Source organism: Heloderma suspectum, chromosome 1, assembly GCF_057233095.1.
Source record: "Heloderma suspectum isolate Gila_16-S chromosome 1, 16-S_ref, whole genome shotgun sequence".
NCBI lineage: Eukaryota > Metazoa > Chordata > Lepidosauria > Squamata > Helodermatidae > Heloderma > Heloderma suspectum.
The window spans coordinates 70415480-70436390 of NC_139458.1; the positions used below are offsets into that span (position 1 = coordinate 70415480).

General features: G+C 44.0%; 1 protein-coding gene across 1 annotated transcript in view; it reads left to right on the top strand.

Annotated features, from left to right (window-relative positions):
* ITPKA (inositol-trisphosphate 3-kinase A) overlaps nucleotides 1–17361 on the top strand; it is a 71525-nt gene extending 54164 nt beyond the window's left edge. The window contains exons 3-7 of the mRNA XM_084846032.1: nucleotides 1691–1904; nucleotides 4013–4217; nucleotides 8309–8410; nucleotides 11612–11683; nucleotides 13566–17361. Coding sequence (XP_084702158.1) covers nucleotides 1691–1904; nucleotides 4013–4217; nucleotides 8309–8410; nucleotides 11612–11683; nucleotides 13566–13769 — 797 coding nt within the window. The 3' untranslated portion in view covers nucleotides 13770–17361. The remainder of the gene's footprint in view (nucleotides 1–1690; nucleotides 1905–4012; nucleotides 4218–8308; nucleotides 8411–11611; nucleotides 11684–13565) is intronic.
* The last annotated feature ends 3550 nt before the right edge of the window (nucleotides 17362–20911 follow it).

The window sequence follows — 20911 nt, forward strand, 5'->3', positions numbered from 1 at the left end:
TGGAGCTGTTCCAGTGTGATTCCTGAGTTTCCATGAGACTCTTGAAAATAGTGGATTTCATATAGCACAGTGGGGGGTTTTCCCCCACCTTCACTAATGCACACAGCCCTGGATATGGGCTCAGTGTTTCTGAGAGGCACAATAACCAGAGAATTGATCATGAGTGTCAGCATGAAGTTCAAAAACAAAATACTTGTGATTCTAGTCCATTTTGTAATTTTTCAAAAGACAACTCATGCTTTAAAAGTATAAATCATGCTTTAAATGGTTTGTCTTTTAAGAATGTTTTTTCACTTAGCTGGGTGGAAAATTTGGCATTCGAGATAAGACTTGTCCACCACACTAGCCTGTCAGCTGCTTTTTCTCCGCAAATTGGAGTAGACATAAAGCATGCACATTATATCTGGACTCCAGACCTGGTTTTCAGTGTGTGTCCACAAAACATATGCATGCTTCCCTATCTGTGTCTTGGCCTCATATACTGCAGTCCAAGTGTTCACTGTCTCCTTGTTGCCACATGAATGTTCCTTGTACCTAAACTCTCAAGAGGAAATTAACATGAGGCCACTGCTGGAGTCTTCTGAAGGTGCACATCACAAAGAACTTAAACAGAACATTTGAGAGGAAAGTTTGAGTAAGGAGCTTCTTAAGCAGGTTATGTTTAATTTGGTGTTTGTAGAAAAGGGTAGAATTTCTCTTGGCCAAGTTTTTATTACTGGCTTCATGTGATTTATGCCTGGCTCCTGTAGTAACTGTCTGTGGAAAGACAGAAGCCAACAGAGCTATGTGCAGGTTTCTGAGGAGGAAGAAGAGAACTGGGAAGTATTTTCTTGTGTAGCATCTATTTTTTTACTAGGAAGATGATTAATGTAGTTGATTACAGCTAGGCTTGTTCTGATTCCAAGAGAACGCCGTAAATCCTGATTGCACAGAATTCTGGGATTGCAGCTAAGGTGGACCAACTTATAATGCAACTTATCATGTAAGATTCAGTCTCAGCCTTGTCTGCCTTCTGGGGCATAATTTCAGGAGACATGGACTAATAGACACTTTAGGCGAGGAAAAAAGATTCTTCTCTGACATCACAATCACCTCTACAGTTGTAGAAGTAGCTTCCTCTGGCCCTTTGCTCATGCAACATTAGTTGTGTGGTTTAGTTTGTTACCTTTTGAACCTCAGAGTAGTACCACAGTGGAACTGGAGGATTCTAAGGGTGATGTAGTACCTAGAGAAGTGTGTGTGTGTATGTATGTACTCAAAATGCAGGACTTGGCTCCTTGACTGGTTTCTGGTTAATGATCGGTGAGTGATTGCTTCTCTCTTGTGTGCTACAAGTAGGTACAGCATGGAGCTCAGTTCAGGGCACAGTGGTAGCATTGCTTACATTTAATAGTTGAATCCGGCTATCAAAGTAATAACATGGTCTGGCCTGTTAACTTTCTGTGCAGACTAGTGTATCTGGACTTGGACATGCTTATGTGTTTAAATGTAGACACTTTAAGATGGGATCTTGTCCAAATGGGTTTTCATAGCCAGATTTGGTGTTTGCATTGTTTTTACAAGGCATGTGTTATCTTTCCAGGAAGGTCTTTTAAATGGAAGGTAGGATGTGGCAATCAAACTGGGAGGAGAGGCCTTTCCTTTGCAACACACTGAAAGTTACATGTCATGGTGGTTCTGTTTACTGCAGGGAGTTTCAAGGCAGCTGATGCTGGGACGATTCTGAAGCGCTACTCTGAGAATGAGGAGAAGTGCTTTGAGCTGCTGATGAAAGATCCGCTGGGCTCCTGTGTCCCTGTCTTCCATGGCGTGGTAGAGAGAGATGGCGAGTCCTATATGCAACTGGACGACCTTCTAGCTAACTTTGAAGGGCCTTGTGTGATGGACTGTAAGATGGGTATCAGGTGGGAGCCCTTAAAAATAACCACCACCTGCTGAGTTTGTGGGTTATTTCTTTGTTATCTGTGATTTAGATGAGATGGGAGCCAGATGTTGCCTTTTTGGTACAGTAATCTGCTTGGGCTAAACCAGCCTTACCCAACATGGTACCCTCCAGATGCATTGGACTACGACTCCCATCATACCCAACCAGGGCAGCCAACTAGCTGGGAGGCTGGGGTGATGGGAGCTGAAGTACAACACATCTGGAGGGTGCCAGGTTGGGGAAGGCTGTGATAAATCCATAAGGAAAAAATCCAGAACGAATTATAGCAGGTTTCCTGCCATATAATATCAGAGTTATGAAAACTTTGAGAATAATTTTCAAAGTTAGTTTTCAGCTCTGGACAACATGCATTCTCTGTGATGTTCCTTTATTGTCAATTCAGTAATCTTTAGCAACTCAAAAAAGTGAAAATTAAAATTCTACCCCCATCATGCCCAGACATAAATACCTGCATAATGAAACTGATCTCTAGAATCTGTTCTCAACTAGCGCTAGAACCTGTGACTAGGTTATTAATGTGTTTGGGGCCATACCTCCTGCATAAGGAAGATGATTTCCTAACCCTTTATATTAGCAATTTAAAAAGCCAAGGCTGCAGATTCAGACTCATCCATGGATGTGGAGTGCATCTTCCAGCTAGATATATCCAGCCTGGTCACTTGCCTAGCAAGAGTAATAGAAGAGTCAATGTTGTGGCTTAATTTTGGCTGAGTTCCAGCTGATTTATCCCCAGCACTTGATGTCAGGCCCCAGAATTATGAGGCTTTAAGATCTACTTTTCTGGCTGGAAAGGGTAGTGCCCTGACTGTATGTGAAGTGATACTCAGTCAGATTGGAGTGGTCACAACCTGCCTCGCCATGCTGCTGGGGTTAGGAGGCAGGGCTCCATGTTCAGAGGTTGCGGCTTCAGGTATGCTTGAATCGCCAGTGTAAAAGTAAATCAAACAAAACAAAACCCCTAAATTCAGTAACCCTGCATGGTTTATATAGCACCTTAGCAAAAATGTTAATTTTGGAATGTCAAAATGAAATAATTTACTTGCCACATGTTCTCCTCCCCAAAAGAATAATAAAGCAAGTTAAAACCAAAATAAATATAATGATCCTTGTTGAAAATAGTACTGTTGTCATACTCTCTCTCCCCCACACCCCAGCTCCCCATTCCATTTTCATGTCCTGAAATCATATTACAAATTACTATGTTCCAAATTAGCAGAATATTGCCTGGAAGAAGAATAAAGACTTCTCCTTCTCATATGACAAAATAGAAGAGAAGGAAATGAATTGCTTATGAAATCCCACATCAGATTTCTTATTATCGATTTCCCCCAGAGTGCATTCTTCAGACTTAAGCCTTTCTCTGAAGTTCAGGGCTAAAAGTTGAAAGTGGCGATCAATCTTTTTTTTCCTGATGAGACTTTTTAAGAAACTCTTAAGGAAACTCTTAAGAAACTCTTAAGCAAAATTTTGTTTAAAATAAAATTTGAATTTTATTGAAATATATGACATTTGTTTGAAATTTCTCACTTTAATGGTGTCTTTTTTTCTCTGGGTGTTTCCAGATGGAGGGCTCCTAATGAGACCAGTCAAAAGACATTGTGCAGCTGTCGTTTCCTCCATAATGGATTTTTTGTGATAAGAAAAAATATGGAAGAAGCAGTGAGGAAACACTGGGGGGGTGGTGGTGGTGGTGGTGGTGGAGCCCAACACATACCTAGGTTCCAGGGCCATATAACCCTAGTCAGTCATAGTGCTTTTAATTTAGCAGTAGCTTGTTTGTTCAGCCAGGTGCGTGATTCCAGCAAAAACTGTAAGAATGCCTCTGGCTACACACAGGGTCTCCCTTCCCTGTGCCATGGCTATGCAGTATTGTGGTTCAGAGTTTTAAGTCCTGGCCTTGGTGGATCTAAGTGCACTATAAACAAATGTTGGCACCTGGATGTGGGTTACGACTGTAGTTGCCTGTACCAAAGGCTGAGCGCCATATGTGACAGATGGCACGAAAAGCAGATTCTTGCTGTAATTTCAAGTATCAAAGAAGTGCTCAGTGTCAGGTTATTTTTGCAGGACATACTTGGAGGAGGAGCTGACTAAAGCACGAGAGAAACCAAAGCTACGTAAGGACATGTATAAGAAAATGATTGATGTGGATCCTCTGGCACCCAGTCCTGAGGAGAACATGCAGCATGCAGTGACCAAACCCCGGTACATGCAGTGGAGGGAGACCATCAGCTCCAGTGCCAACTTGGGTTTCAGGATCGAGGGGATAAAGGTGGGACATCTTCCACTCCTACCCTGGCATTTCCTAGATGGAGCAGCCCAGCACGTTCTTTAGATTCCTCCGTTGTACAAGAAAAATCTCTTGAAGCATAAAAAATGTAATCAAACACACACACACGAGGCATAGTAAGAACAACAGGAAGAATGAATGGAAATAAAAGTGAGGCAAAGGGAAGTGGTTGGAGTGGCTGGTTAGAGATTCTTCCTGGCCCAAGAAGTGGTCATCTCTAGCTGGAAGTAGTTTTTTAAACACATGCTGATTTATGAATGTGAACTGCAATGCCTACACATTTCCAAATCCACACAGACCTTTGTTATATCACACCATTTGTAGCTATCCCTCTGCCCGTTAGTAACAATGGTGGGGAGAAGGGAACTTAAACGGCATAACACCATATTGGAAACAGTCCCACTTGTGTGTCTTATTGATTTTTTAGTCCTAGAAAAATCAATTCTTTAGTGCTATAGTCCACCCGCTATTTGTTCTCCCCATAGCCTGTGAAATCATCACTTACAAGATAGTAGTTGAGCGTTATTTCATAACCATACTCAAAATATAGGTTTAGAGACTACGAATTTGGATTTGTGGGTTACACAAGATCCTTCCTAACCCCACCAATAATATGATGCGCCTTTTCCTTGCTAGCTTTGCCTCCAAGTTTGGCCTCTAGTGTAACAGATAGATTTGATGCTTAACCGCTGGCTAGGTATTGGGAACTTGTATGCAGTGTATTTCCCATTTTAACTTGATGTTAACATGGCCAAAGCAACATGATAGTGACTGTCTATTTTAAGTTGTTCATCTATACACTGGTTTTATTATAATTGGGTCTAGTATTTGAAACTCTTTACGAGAGATGCTGGAAACTGTAGTCCAATACATCTGGAGATCACAAGGCCGGGGAAGGCTGGATTAAATTTACTGAAAGACCAGCTGGAAGGAACATGATTGCAGGTGCGCTGTCTTCATCTGACCAGTAACAAGCCAGAAACGTTTCAATGTGACCTGCTGGGAAAAGCATTGTGTTTACATTCCTTCCACCCACTGTTGCTGTCTGATTTGGGGTGGGGGCTGTGGAGCAATACCCAGTTGGTGGCGCTTCTGAGGACTCTGCCTTAGTCAGCTGAACTGTGTGAGTGTTGCAATTTGGCTCCCTTCACACTGATATAGAAACGTTTTCCCCAGTGGTGGGCATTTGCTTGAAGGAAGCAGCAATATTGTTAGTCATCTCGTGTGTCTGTGACTATGAATGTAGGTGTGGTGTTTTAAATTTTGCTGCTCTTGGTCCTAAAATTCTAAAAGACACTTCTGTGGTACATAAATAAAACAACCTTTTGAATGGAAGGTGTCTCCCCCCCCCCCCGCCCCAACCATAGGTCATGAGTCAGACTTTGATGTTTAGCCAAAAAATGTGGAGGATACTGTCAGATTCTCTCTCTCTCTCTCCCTCCCACACCTCCCCACTAATCTTATGCTGGTGACACAGAACACTGTACGCAGCTAGTGTGCTGTCTGGCAGCAGACTGAAAAGGATCTTTTCTCAGCACTCACAGGCATGCTGCAGGATATCACTTCAGAGTTCTAGATTTCTCTTCCCACGATGTGCCACTGCAGTTGCATAACTTTCCAATGTCTTGTGAGATGCGTACATGTGTATCCAAGCCTGGCCCACAGTTTTCAAGCAAAATAGGGAGAGGGACAGGGGGAGTGCGACCCTGTTGATTCTCCTGGACCTCTCAGCGGCTTTTGTTACCATCGACCATGGTATCCTTCTGGATAGGTTGTCTGGGTTGGGAGTTGGAGGCACTGCACTACAGTGGTTCCGCTCCTACTTGGATGGCCGATTCCAGAAGGTGGTGCTGGGGGATTATTGCTCTGTGCCATGGCAATTGTGCCATGGGGTTCCACAGGGCTCTGTTTTATCCCTCATGCTGTTTAACATCTACATGAAACCGCTGGGGGAGGTTATCCGGAGGTGTGGGCTGAGGTGCCATCAATATGCGGATGACACCCAGCTCTACCTCTCTTTCTCATCAAAACCGGGTGAGGCAGTGGCTGTTCTGAACCAGTGCCTGGGCACGGTAATGGACTGGATGAGGGCTAATAAACTGAAACTCAATCCAAACAAGACGGAGGTACTGTTAGTGGGTGGTTCGTCTGCCTGGCTAGGTGATATTCAACCTGTTCTGGAGGGGGTTGCACTCCCCCTAAAGGATCAGGTTCGTAGTTTGGGGGTGCTCTTGGATCCAGAACTGTGAACTCAGTGGCACGGAGCACTTTTTATCAGCTTAGGCTGGTATACCAACTACGCCCTTATCTGGACAGAGATAGCCTAGCTACAGTTATCCATGCTCTGATAACTTCTCGTCTGGATTACTGCAATGCGTTATACGTGGGGCTGCCTTTGAAAACGGTCCGGAAACTTCAGCTGGTCCAAAATAGGGCAGCAAGATTGTTAACAGGGACTAGCCTGCGAGCTCATATTACGCCAGTACTTTTCCAGCTGCACTGGCTGCCAGTCCATTTCCGGGCCCGATTCAAAATGCTGGTGTTAACATTCAAAGCCCTTAACGGCTTGGGGCCAGGTTACCTGAAGGATCGCCTCCTCCCATATGTGCCTGCCCAGACCTTAAGATCATCATCAGCGGCCCTTCTCCGTGAGCCCCTGCCAAAGGAAGTGAGGCGGGTGGCTACTAGGAGGAGGGCTTTTTCTGTTGTGGCACCCCGGCTCTGGAATGAGCTCCCTAGTGAGGTTCGCCTAGCGCCTACATTGTACTCCTTTCGGCGCCAGGTGAAGACCTTTTTATTTTCCCAGGCATTTTAGCTTTCTAAATTTTTATCTTTGCTGTTTTAAATCTGTATTTTAAACTCCTGTACTGCTGCTAGGTTTTATTGTGGTTGTATTGTTATATTGTGGTTTTAATGTTCTATATATTTTAAATTGTTTTATTGTGTGTTGTTTGGTTTTAATTTTTGTGAACCGCCCAGAGAGCTTCGGCTATTGGGTGGTATAGAAATGAAATGAAATTAAATTAAATAAATAAATAAATAAATAAGTTTATTCTGCTGAAGGAGAGGCTATGAAATGGGAAGATGTTGAACATGGGCTTACCATGCAGTTAGTTGTTTCTGCTTAAAGGTAATTCTGTAAGTATGGATATGTACAAGGCCAAATTTGACTAGGCATTCTACTACAACCCAGAGCTGCGTTTTATCCAGTTGTAGGGTTTCTTCGTTGCATCTTTTAATAGACAGAAGTATGATTTCATAACGTAATATTCTTTGGGAGTCATTCGTTATACCCCTCCCACCTACCTTCTTTATAATGGGTTGGATCCAAACTTAGTCATGCTTAAGAGTAGACTGATTGAAACCCGTGGGACATCAATTAGTCACAACTAACTTGTCCCATTCATTTCAGTGGGTCTACTCTTAAGTATGACTAAGACTGGATCCAATGTAATGTAAATTACGTCCTAAAATGCATGTTTGTATCACATAAATATATTATTCTGTTACATTTATATCCTACCTTTCCTCCAAGGAGCTCATTGTTCTCTTCTCCCCTCTCCCATTTTGTCCTCACAATGACCCTGTGAGGTTAGACGCAGAGTGACTGGCCCAAGGTCACCCAGTGAGCTTCATGGCTGAGCAGGGATTTGAACCTGAGCCTACCCAGCCCTAGGCCAACACTTTAACCCAGCCTTCTCCAACAGGGTTCCCTCCAGATGAGTTGACTACAAATCCCACCATCCCCAGTCAGTAGTTGGCATGTTGGAAGTTGGAGTCCAACACATCTGGTGGGCACCCATTTGGGGGAGGCTGCTTTAACACTATCTAACCACGATCTACTAGTGTAGATGTTCGCAGATAATATGCAGAGTTGGTTTAGCTGTCTTGATGGAATTAGTTCAGTTGTATCTGAAAAACATCCATCCAACTCAAATTGTGTTGGGCCTTGAATAAACTGTTTTAAGTGCACCTTTGGGGGCTTCCCCTTCTCTTTGCCCCTGTGCTGTTACCTTTCTTCTTTTCTCTGCATGCAAAATGACCTATTTCTGCTCCCTTTTTATTACTTACAGAAGGCTGATGGGACTTGTAACACAAATTTCAAGACAACTAAGACACGGGAGCAAGTTTTCCAGGTTTTTGTGGAATTCATTAAAGGTGATACGGTTATATTGGTAAGCCAATCTTGGAAGTTTGCATTCTTTACCCTTGCTGGGGCTGGATAATTAAAGCTGCCAGAGGGGAAATGGCCAGATGGATGGAGGAGACTATGGGTGCTTTTTTACAGGAAGCCAGGATGCCATCAAATATTTCAAAACAGTTGGTAAGTCCATTTAAAAAAAACCCTCCTCAAATCTCTCCATTCTGGATAATTATTAGCCTAACATTCCTCTTTGGGCAAAGTCCTAGAGTTTGTGGTGGCAGCCCAACTCCAGGTGTTATTGGATTATACAGATTAACTAGATCCATTTCTGTCCGACTTCTGGCCAGCCTTTGGATGAGACTTTCTTGGTCATCTTGGTGAACAACCTATGTTGAAAGTGGATGAGAAATTCTACTGGATCTCTCAATGGCTTTCAGTACCATGAACCATGATATCTTTCTAGATCACCTGGCTCAATTGGGGCTGAGAGGTGCTGTTTTGTTCTGGTTCCTGCCTTACCCGGAGAACAGGTTCAGAAGGTCGTGCTGCAGGACTACTATTTGACTTCTTGGCCATTAGCCTGTGGAGTTCCACAGCATTCCATCTTACCCTCCATGGTGTTTAACACCTACATGAAACCACAGGGAGGGTGTCCAGAGATTTGGAGTGCAGTGTCAGCAGTATGCTGATGGCACCCAACTCTATCTGTCCGTTCCATCTCATTCCAGGGAAGCACCTGGAAAGAAACCCTGAACCTGTGTCCAGGGGCTGTGACAGGCTGAATGTGGGCTAGCAAGACTTAATCCAGGCAAGGCAGAGGTGTCTGTCGTCAGTAGAAAAGCTGATCTGGGAACTGGGTATTCAGTCTGTTTAGCAATAGCACTCAGTCGGAAGAACCAGCCTCGCAGTCTAGGAGTGCCTCTAGACCCAACGTCGTTCCTTGGTGGCCCGTTTGTGGCTGTGGCAGGAATGCTTTTGCATAGATTTGGAGGCCCTTTCTGAACACAGTAGGCCTGGCCCCTGTCACATCCAGGCTCTGATCACATCCAGGTTAGATGAGTGCAATGCACTGTATGTGGGGCTGCCATTGAAGAGTATTCAGAAACTGCAGCTGGTGCAGAATGTTGCTGTGTGTATTTTAGTCAAGCATATGGGGCCGTGGTGGCATGGGGCCGCGGTGGCTTAGTGGTTAAGATGCTGAACTGCAGACTGGAAGGTCGGCAGGTCAGCAGTTCGAGACCCGAGTGCTGCGTGACGGAGTGAGCTCCCGTCTTCAGTCCCAGCTTCTGCCAACCTAGCAGTTCGAAAGCAAGAAATTGCAAGTAGAGAAATAGGTACCGCCTCGGCGGGAAAGGTAACAGCGTTCTGTGCACCTTGGTGTTCAGTCATGCCGGCCACATGACCACGGAAGCGTCTTCGGACAGCGCTGGCTCTTCGGCTTAGAAACGGGGATGAGCACCGCACCCTAGAGTCGGACACGACTGGTTGGGGACACCTTTACCTTTACTTTATTCCTCCAGTATTATTCAACCTGCACTGAGTCCTGGTTTGTTTCTGAGCCCAGTTCAAAGTGCTAGTTATCATCTTTAAAGATCTAAGGGTGCAATCCTATGCATGTTTAGACAGGGAAAAAAGTCCTACAATTCCCAGCATTCCCCAGCAAGCATGGCTGGCTGGGGAATGCTGGGAGTTGTAGGACTTTTTTTCTATCTAAAAATGCATAGGATTGCATCCTAAATTGGTTAGGTCTGGGGTATCTGAAGGATCATGTACTCCCACATGATTTTGCCCATCCATCAAGATAATCAGTTGGGAGAGGCTCTGCTGTGTATCCCACTACCATCTGAACAACAGCTAGTGGGCAGACAGGACAGGCCCTACTTGGTTGTGGCCCCAGACTCTGGAATTCCCTGTCTCAAGAGGCCCATTTAGCCTCTTTCCTGTCAACTTTTAGGAAATCGGTGAAGTCCACATCGTTTAAACAGTCTTTTAACATGTGGTTATTTGTTCCCCTTAGCAGATTTGCCATCATTGATGCTGGCTGCTTTCCTTCTTTTTATGTTTTAAATAGGGATGGGTGGGTGCCCCCCCATCTGGGTTGTCCAGGCTCCCCCCGCCCCTGCTCGCGTGCACCTGGACCCGCACTCGAGCTCCCCGCTGCTCATGAGCTGCCTGCACTCACCCGGGCAGCCTTGTCGAGCTCCATGATCATCATTTTTTTTGAAAAATGAAATGGCAACTGCGAAAATGCACATATTCGCATATGTGCAAATATGCGCATTTTCGCAAATGCACATATTTGTGCATGTGCAAATACGTGCATTTTCATGGTCGACATTTGATTTTACAAAACTGGCAATCATGGAGCTCGAGGAGGCTGCCTAGGTCAGTGTGGGCGGCTTGGTGAGTGGGGGCAAGGGCTTGGCGAGTGCGGCTCAGGGTGCTGGGGGAGGGAGTTCCGCCGGACTCTAGACAGAATCAGGCATCTGCGCTATACCTAGTGTTAAAATGGTGGTATTTTATAATTGCTGGATGCCACTTGGAAGCCATTTTGGCTAAAAAGTGGTTGAATGTAAATAAATATAAATAGCATTTCTCCTATGGCTTTTATGTGGCCGTATAAATTAATTTGTGGCTTAAACATATCTAAGGAGGCTGACACTCACAGAAAAGTGTTGTAGTGAAGTATGAAACCCTTCTTATGCCAGGAACACAGACCAGTTCTAACATAGATTTTTGATCCTCCGAACAGAATTCCTACAAAGCATAAAAACCCTTCTGCTTTGCAGGCTTTACCTACAGATGTATAACCTTTGCAGCAGATATTAGATCCTATTTTTTCTCACACACGAAGTAGCATTGTTCAGATCGTGCCATGGATGGCGCTTTGCTTCATGCTTCCATCCGCTGGTTTTCCTCTGAACTGATCAGCTGAAATCCTTCAGAAATAACATTACTAATGGCTGCCTCTGGTACTGTAAGGCATTACGGTTTTGCAAGATATGAATGGCAATATCAGCAGGGCATCATCTGCCAATGTTTTGTCCTCTGAAACTCCCATTCTTAGATGATTTGGGGGGTTGTGCTGACATTCCGGCCAGACTATGTCTCAAATTCCCCACTGGCAAAGCAGTCTCTGATGCAATTTCTACCATGTCAGGGTTAATCCTTGTCTATATGACAATAAAATGCTAAATGATTCGCCCCCACCCCTCCCCCTTCTTTTCAACAGAGAAAATATTTGAGGCGTCTGTATGAAATTCGTGGTGTCGTCGAATCTTCTGACTTCTTTAAACGGCATGAGGTGAGTTGTGGGTGACAGTTCTGAAGTCCAGCCCGGCACTGACTACAACATCCTCATAAATGACTTCCATTTCCATTCAAGGAAAAGTATTATGGTAGTCACGGGAAATGCTAGACGTATAGGGTGCCTGGAAGCAACCTGAAAGTCACCTCATACTAACTCCTTTCTCAGATGCAAGTTCCTGCTTACCCAAACTCTTAGTAAGTGTCAAACCTCAGGTCCATGAGCCAAATCTGGCTCACCTAGGATCCCAGACTGGCCCTCCTCAGTTCCCCAAATGGCCACGCCCCTTCTACTGGCACCACCCATTTTCCCCAACCGCCAAGTGTTTGGTGATTTCCCAGCTTTGGTGGAGTTTTCCTCCCATTCTAAAAGGTTGAAATGCCTCTCCTATGGCTGAGTGACTGGCAGGAAGAACTTTAAGCTAAAATATGCTGGTATTCTTGGACCCAGCACATTTTGCCTTTGGCTCCTCGCAATGCTGGAATACAGCCCTTGGGAGCGTCTCTGAAATTGAATTTAGCCCTCAGGCTGAAAGACATGCAACACCCCCACTTTCTACGAACCAGTCCAAATCCAAATTATGACATGCCATAAGCAGAGAGCAGGAGGGGCACTCTGAGGTGGTGAGTGAAGCTAAGTCCTGCCACATGTTACAGGAAAAGCTCTGTGGATAAGGAAGAAGTGAACCCTATGGGCCAGTTCAGACATCCAGTTTCATGACTGCAGCATCAAGGGCTGAATTTTAGGCCTGAATGAGCTGTCAGACATCACCGACCAAAGATTCCCACAGGCTTGAACCTGATGCTTTTCAATGGAGTTAGCTCACACACTCAGCTGTGTGAGAACCAGCCTTCAGAGGAAAGGCTTTGAGGGACTATTTGCATGTTCTGTTTTTCCAGTCTTGAAATTGAAACTGAACTGGTGAATGTAGTAGAATCTTGGCGAGTACAGTGTATGAATATTGTATGTATGCCTCTGGATAGCATGCCAGCCCATACAGTGCAGAGACTGACCCAGAGCCCTGGTGGGCAAGTCTAGGCTGGGCAGTGATTTACAGTACATGCAGAGAACATGTGGATCAGTCTGTTACACAGAGAATGGCCCTAAGCCAGGGGTGGGCAACTGTGGGAGGTCCGAGGCCATTTTAGCCCTCCACCTGCCCCCGCCCCCGGTGGGCTGTACTCCGTGGGATGCCACACAGTCAGGGAGGCCCTCTGGAAAAAAAATGAGTGGGTCGTTGCCAAAATTCAGCAGCGAACCACTCCATTTGTCCCTTTTAGTGCTCCATAGCAGCTACGGAGTATTAAAACGGTCACATCTAGCTTGCGAACAAGCTAAATTTGACCCTTTTAAGCGCTCTGTAGTGGCTGTGGAGTATTAAAACGGTCACAGTTAGCTTGCGAACAAGCTAAATTTGAACCTTTAAGTGCTCTGTAGTGCTAAAAGTTTTTTTTTGTTAATTTGTGTGTGTGTCGGGGGGGGGGGGCGTTATTGCCATCGTTTGCATGCTGAACGTCCCAGACTCAATCCCTGGCTTGTCCAGGTAGGGCTAGGGAAGAATCCTGCCTGAAACCCTGGAGAGCTGCTGCCAGTCAGTGTCGACAGTACTGGGCTAGATGGACCCATGGTCTGACTCGGGAACATAGGAAGCTGCCTTATACTATGTTCCTAATTTGGCAGTGGTGGCAGGGGCCCTGTGTGGTCCCCATGTTGCCCACCCCTGCCCTAAGCACGGACACACTCTTCCCTGGCTCGAAACTGCTGGTGTGGGCTCTTCCGTTTATGGAGGATGGAGCCAGCAGCAGCAACAGTCCTTACACATAGCAGCAGGTTTGGGGGGCTTTCATAAAACAGGCATTCGTCTCTCCCTTTTTTGCAGGTAATTGGAAGTTCACTGCTGTTTGTGCATGATGACAGAGGGCGTGCCAACGTATGGCTCATTGATTTTGGAAAGACTACGCTTCTCCCGGATGGGCAGACCTTGGATCATAGGATCACTTGGCTGGAAGGAAACCGAGAGGATGGCTACTTACTTGGACTGGACAATTTGATCGATATCTTAGAAAGTATCTTGGAGAGATGAGAGAGACTGGCTCAGGGTCGCTGAGGGACTGCTCCATAGGTTTTAACTTTTCCAGAATCAATCACTCAGTCAGAGGGAAGCCTTTTAAAACTCTTGCCAGACTCTGGGGACATCAGGAAATAGGTGCCTGCTGCCAAAAGAGATGGGGACTGAGAGCCAGTCTGTGGTGATCCCCCGGAAACCTGCGCAGTCCAGGGTTAGCCATGAATGTTTCAGTCGAACGTCAGATTATGCAACAAACAGAATGAATCCTGAATGAACATTTCGACATTGGACCCAGACAACTGCTTACTGGTGAACCAACTAATTCTGGATTGCCTTTTAGTGAACGGGAGTAAAAGTTGCTTGGAGGATGTAGGATGGAAAAGATCAGAGCTCTCCTCTGAAAGGAGCCATCTTCAAAAGTAACAGACAAGCATCCTGATTAACCGTAGCACATAGACAGGGATGTTCACATTCCATGCATTCACTTGTGTGCCATGCAGCTTGGAACTTGGTATAGAATTTATAGACTCTCAGCTTTCTTTTTCTTTAAAAAAAATCAAGTTCCCATGGTGATGCAGAAAAGTTTGAAAATGTGCACAAAATGTTGCTGAAGCTTCAGAAACCAAAGGACACCATGGGCTTACTAGAAGTAAGCAATGCGACGGCCTTTGCACCCCATGCAGCTGCTTGTCCCCTCCATACCCTTCTGTGTTTCCTAGTCTCTCTTCTCCGCCAGTCCATGTTTTCTCTCCCTCTTCCTTCCTTTGCGTTACTTTTACTACTCCAGTCCTGGCCAAAATATTGTGCAACTTGTCAGCACAAAACAAAACAAAATCCCACCCAAATATTTGATGCAAATTTAGCTTGTAGTTTTGCCCACAAGTATGTATAGATAGGACTTTAAAATTTTCAAACTGACACTCTCAAATAACTGTGGGCAGGTTTGCAGTCCTAAGGAAATTCATGTAAAAGACATGAACTTGCATGGTTTTATTGTGAGCTCAGAATTTGGTTTGAGTGAATGTCCCTCCCCATGGTTATTCAATTGCAGAGCCACCTGGTTCAACTCTACCTGTTAGAGGAGCTGTCCTACCCTAGGGAAGTAAAGGCTAATAATGGGAAATTCTGGTTCGCCTCTGGTGTTGCATTAGTGCCTCTTTATGATTCCTAGTATGTCCTAATCTTCAGCTGAGACTGTGCTTAAAGCTGTTTAGGTTTTAAAGTTTTATTATCCAAGAGACTCTACACATTCCAGAGAGAAATCACTCATGTCTCTGAGGGTGGCTTAACCACAATTTTAGTGAGGCTGGTGATGGCCTACAAATGACCTCTTGCCAGCTGGCATGCAATTGAATGTCTGTGGGATCATGTTTTACTGACTCAGTGTAGTAAATGAAAAAAGGACTAACGAGTGCAGTTGACACTGAAATGTTTCACCTTCAGGGATCAGAACCCCAGTTTTGCTGCTTGGTGGCAAGATGGTGTTGCTTCTTGATCGCTTCCAGACCTGCCACTTTTACTTGATTATATCAGCAAATGTCTGCAAGCTTTAAAAAAAGAATAATGATCCCCATATAGAGAGATGCATTGTGGACTTGAAAAAGTCAGGTGGTGAGCACTTCACTTGGGCAAATGATTAAAGATCCACGTAGTATATTAGAGGAGTGTGGTATTGGTTCCATGCCAGGCGGGTCTTTCTGGGAGAGGAGTGAGGTTGTAAGAAGAAAAGTGCTTGTCTTTTGCTTTTCTCTTCTCTGAAACCCTCACAATATCAAAATAGCCCCCTTTAATACCTAGAAATTGCCTCCTGATGACAAATACTCGGCCCTGAGTGCCCAGAATCACCACATGGCCAAGGTTCTAAACACATATTTGTACCAGAAACTGTGAGAATGTGGTCTCTCTACAGGAACTGGTTATTATAGGAGTTAGCCTGATTTCAGATTTGAAGGTGATAGTTTTATGTGACAAGAAAATGCTGTGGTAAAAATGCCTTCCTCCTGTGAAATGAGAGGGATTTGAAGTCACATTGACCAAAAATCATGATGGATTGATCTTGCAGAATCCATTTTCCTGTGTTCAACAGCCCAGTCATACAGTTTCAGTAATCACATGATGCTTAGTGATGCATTTGCAGTATTATTGACTACGATCCAGAGCTCCATATGTGCACATGCCATAAGAGGTAGGGAGGAAACCAGTGGCCATTGTGTGACAATTGGGTGATGGTGGCTACATCTTATGCATACTCGGTCTTGGTGATCTGTAAATTCTGCATGATTCAGCCTATCGCATGTTCCAACTCTATAGGTACTAGGGATCCCTAGTGTGATAGCTGAAATATTTGTGGCCAGAACTGCTAACATGTATCTTTCAGTTTTTCAAATATTTAACCGTGAAGTGTTTTTTTAACACCCCACTTCCCAAATACCATTTGTTCACCCATTCTCAGTAGGCCAGCTGATGGGCATTGGTAAAAAAAATTGGTCTTCCATTCCTCTGCCATTGCTTGGTGTTAGTTTCATCAGACCTTGCCACAAGACTAGCTTCAGCCGCCACAGCAGAAGCAACTCCATCCCTTCTGCTTGCTCTGCATTGGCTGCTCTGCATTGGGTGAGACAGGGCAAGGGGCCCTTGGCTCTCCCTGGACTGGGTGGGGGAAGTAAAAAGTTTGCCATTTCTTGGTAGGAGGCTGTAACATGCAGTAAAAAGAGGCTGCTTCAACCATCGTGGCCTATCCTGCTTGTTCTTGGAAAACTCTTGCTAAAGCTTTGTAAAATCTTGGCCAATAGGTTAAAAAATCTTAAAACATACATTCATTATGGGATTCAAAACTAGTGCTCAACATTTTCAAATGTTCATAGCATCCCTGGAGCACAGTGTGGTGAGGTTTTAAAACAAGCTAAGTTCATAATTAATTATTGATGGGTCATAGTTTAAGAAATATAAGATAAGCTTAAAAAATCTCATCTAGCAGAGTTTATAAAGTATTTAGTGGAAGTACAGTTGTGAATGATAAGTAGAAGCAAGATTAAAAACGGTGACTTGTAAAATACCAGTTGGGTTGTATTTCATCTTTAAAGTCCTTTTGCATATTTCATTGAAAACTACGGCTGCTGCTGGTGTGTTTTGGGAAGGAGGCTGTGGAGCTGGTCAACTTCTTACTGGTATGGGTAGCAAAAGTGTTTTTAATGGCTTTTTTGGTCTGCTAGAGAGCTTGCTCTAGAATAGTGACTTCCAGATGGTGGTTTGCAAGGGATATCTGATAGGCAACCTGGTGCCCTCCAGATGTTTTGGACTACAACCCCCATCAGCCTCAGTTAACATGGTTAATGGCTAGGGATCATGGGAGTTGTAGTCCAAAATATCTGGATGGCACCATCTTGTCCACTCCTAGAGGTCTGAAGGGAGTAGTTTGGAGATGGTGGGGGGGCAGGGATCTTCTTGCTTGTCAGTCTTTATCTGGCCCTATCTCAAACTCCCAAGGTGGGTTACATTCTAAAAACAAAATTAAAAAATACAGCATTACACTACAGTAGTACTGTAACCAACATTTAAAATATTGAAAGTACAACAAAACAAGATGAAGAAGTCCCAACAGCTTCTCTCCCTCCCCCCACCCCATGGAGCCTACATTTCCACTGGCCCTATCATTCGTTTGAGAGGTCTGGCCTTAGATGCATACGGACACTCTCCTTCTCTCCTCAGTATATTACACATATAATTTCTGGGCCTGACAGCTGCTCTTCACTCATCTTTGCCAACTCTGTGATTTATTACAATTCTCACCATTATGCTAGCCCAACCTGGAGTTTATCGCTAGTCCACAGTCTCTGGCAAGCTGTTTTTGTTCAGGTTTCACACAACCAGGGCACACTGGTTGTCTTGCTTGTCCTCTCCCTTTCCAGTTGTCTAGCCTTTCCCTAGTGCTTTATGGTAGTGTGAGACTCCCATTCTTCACCCCAGCTTTTCTCAGCAGCAGAAATACTGGGAAAGTCTCTTCCATCTGTTGCTGCAGCAGATGTTTCCTTCAGACTGCTGCTGTTTGGAGCCAAGGGTAAGGGTGACTCTTTAAAAATTCCCTGACCATGAGAGCTTGTGAACTATTGCTTCCTTTGCCTTTTTAAATAAAGATATGTGGTAGGTTTTGGTATGGGAACAAAATAGGTGTAGAACATCACTGGGACTGGAAGATATGAACATTCCCCCAAGCCTGATCTCTCTTCCCCGCCCTTTTAAAATGCAAATGGAGACATGCCTACCTCACAGGGCTGTTGTGGGGAATCCATAAGTTGTTTTAATGCATTTACTTAGATTTGTGGAAGAAAAGTGCAATATAGAGAACAAATAATTTTTGTAGCTATGGAATAGTGGGTTTTATAATACATCAGAGGATATAAAATTGTGGAAACTTCAATCCAGAAAGGGCAGGTGTACCTTTCATATTCAGTGAGAAAAGTTCACTAAAGGGCTAATCCTCTCCTTCCGTTGAATTCCATGAATAGACTTCAGTGATGGGAAATCATGTTTTCAAATGGTCAAGGGCTCAATCCTATGCGTGTTTAGACAGAAAAAAGCCCTACAACTCCTAGCATTCCCCAGCTACAACTTTTTTTCTTTCTAAACATGCACAGGATTGAACCCTAAGTTGACTTTGGCTACAACTCTACTTTTGTTACTACAAACCAGACAAAAAAAGCTTGTCTCATCTATAGAGGATGTTGCTACGAACACTACAGTGCAAACGATATACTTATTCTGTCATCCTAACTGTATAGATTGAGAATGTTAGTACTTCCAAGATGTGCTATAACCAATAAATTTAACTGAAAACATGTCCATTCCCTTTTTATATCTGATATTGTTGTGTCTGTAGCATTTAATCTTTCCATTTTTTCTGTGTTGATTGACAGTTAAGGGCAAAACTACAGGAAACATTAAAAGGATACACATTTTTAAAGTGCCGCAAATAGCGTCCAAGGGCTGGGGAGCTGATAATCACGTATTGGTGCTAATTAGAGATTTCCTGCAATACAAATATTGGCTTCAGAGGATGGATTTTCCTCAGGCCCACAACAGGGGGAAGAAACGGTTAAATTCCCCCTTTTCACCTCCTGGGATCCTAATCATCATCATTCTTCTCCAGCAGATACTACTTGCATTTAGCATGCATGGTTTTTTTCCTACTTTGGCCCTAAGTTGTCTTAGTTTTGAACTTTTAAAACTCTAAACAGGCCATGCTTTCTTTTGCCACCAAACAACTAAGGGTGCAATCCTATGCATGTTTAAACAGAAGACAGTCCCACAATGCCCAGCATGCCTCAGCCAGCCATGCTGGGAGTTGTAGGACTACTTTCCTGTCTAAACATGCATAGGATTGTGCCCTAAACTGTTTAGTGGCAACAGCTACAGTTATTGCTTTATACCATAGTGACAAACAGAGTTCTTATCAACCCATCTGGACTAAAAGTGTGCAGAGAATTGGCATTGCTAGTTAAGTGTGCAAAAATATTCAGCAATATTTTTTGTTTGTTTGTTTGGAGTAATGGGAACATCTGTCAGCAGTGGGTGAACATTAAGAATGGTTGAGCAATACAATCCTTTATGTAACTGACAAACTAAGTGTCTGAAATTTTGCGTTAGAGCACTACAAATTAAATCAGAGATGAAAACTTTTTATTTTCTTTTCCAAAATGGCATTCCTTTTCTTCCTTTATATCCATAGAGAGTTAGTTATCAACAGAGAAGACTGAACAGCTGTGTTAGGATGTCTTTATTTCTGTGTTGCAAATATAGAAGTATACATCTTATCTGATTTGAAATTGCATAGAAGCAGGCTTGTTACTCACGCATTTACAGTGACCCCAGAGGGCAATCTGGCAAGCAGTGTTGCCATTCTTAGAGGTAATCACAGATCAAAAGCAATTCATGTAAGTATAAGAGGGTGGAATCTTTCTTAGCTTCATCATGGTAAGCTGTTGTCTGGGTTCTCTATGCTAGCACAGAAAAAGGGAAAGGGGAAATGGAGCTGATCACAGCCAAATTTAAAGGACGGGGGCGGGAAGTTAACTTGGAAGAGAGATGGAACAGGGCAGTGGATTAAATGGTGTCCAGATCAAGTAAATGTGAGACAGAATAGCACAGGACATCAAGTAGAGTGAGGGAAAATTGGGAGAAAGGAAAATGGCCTGCATGGGAGGTGTAGAAGTCAAGGTGCAACCAGGATTTATTACAAGGAATTGCACAGAAACCTCCCCAACAATGGAAATGCTGTATTATTTTTTTGTTAGTATCTCTGTTACAAAGCCCCTCTGAAACAAGTTTTACAAAACTTTAAAGCTTAGAGCACACAAATATAACATGAAAAACATAGTGAGCTATCAGCCAGGGCCTTATTTTCCCAAAACAACAGTACAAAAGCAAGAATGTTGGAAAATGGTTCTGAATAATTGAGCTTAGCAAAGGAAGGAAAGGTTGTAAGAGTGCCCACTGCTTTTGCACTGTCAATTCTACCACCCCTTTCCCTGAATCAACACATGACTTGAATCTTATTTGAGTACTTATTACGTATTCGGGTCTGAGCCATCTCTCTCTGAGAGCCAATGGAAAGAGGCCCATTAGTGTCAATGAGAAGTGATGCAAGATCTTTTCATCTATGATGAAAATGGCACACAAATATTGTACTTTATACCAAATTACAAGGAGATAAATACCTTAAGGGATCTTAACTGAATGCACTGCTTATTCTCCCTTGGGTGGCTCTCAAACTGAACACAGTGTGAAGAGTCTGCCTTCTGTAGTTTTAGGAAGCTTCATACATAACAGGTACAGCAAAGCTGTGTTGTTGTTGTTTTAAAAAGCAAGTCTCTTGGTTTGAAAAGCTCTCATGTCACTGTAGTAGGAGGCTGACAGGACCTCGGTTCATTCCTCTTGATTTCAGTGGGTCTTGTTTCTTCTAACAGGGCAATCCTATGGGGGCAAGAGAGGAAGCCTCCGAGGCAGAGGATCCACTATATTCACAGCCCTGGTGGGCTCACACCTCTAGGGCAGGGAGGGTGTCACTTTTTTGTCTGCATGGTGTTTTTTCCCAGGGGCATGTTGGGGGAACAGGAGGGTTTTGGATCTGGCGGATCCAAAACTTCCCCCAATAAGCCAAT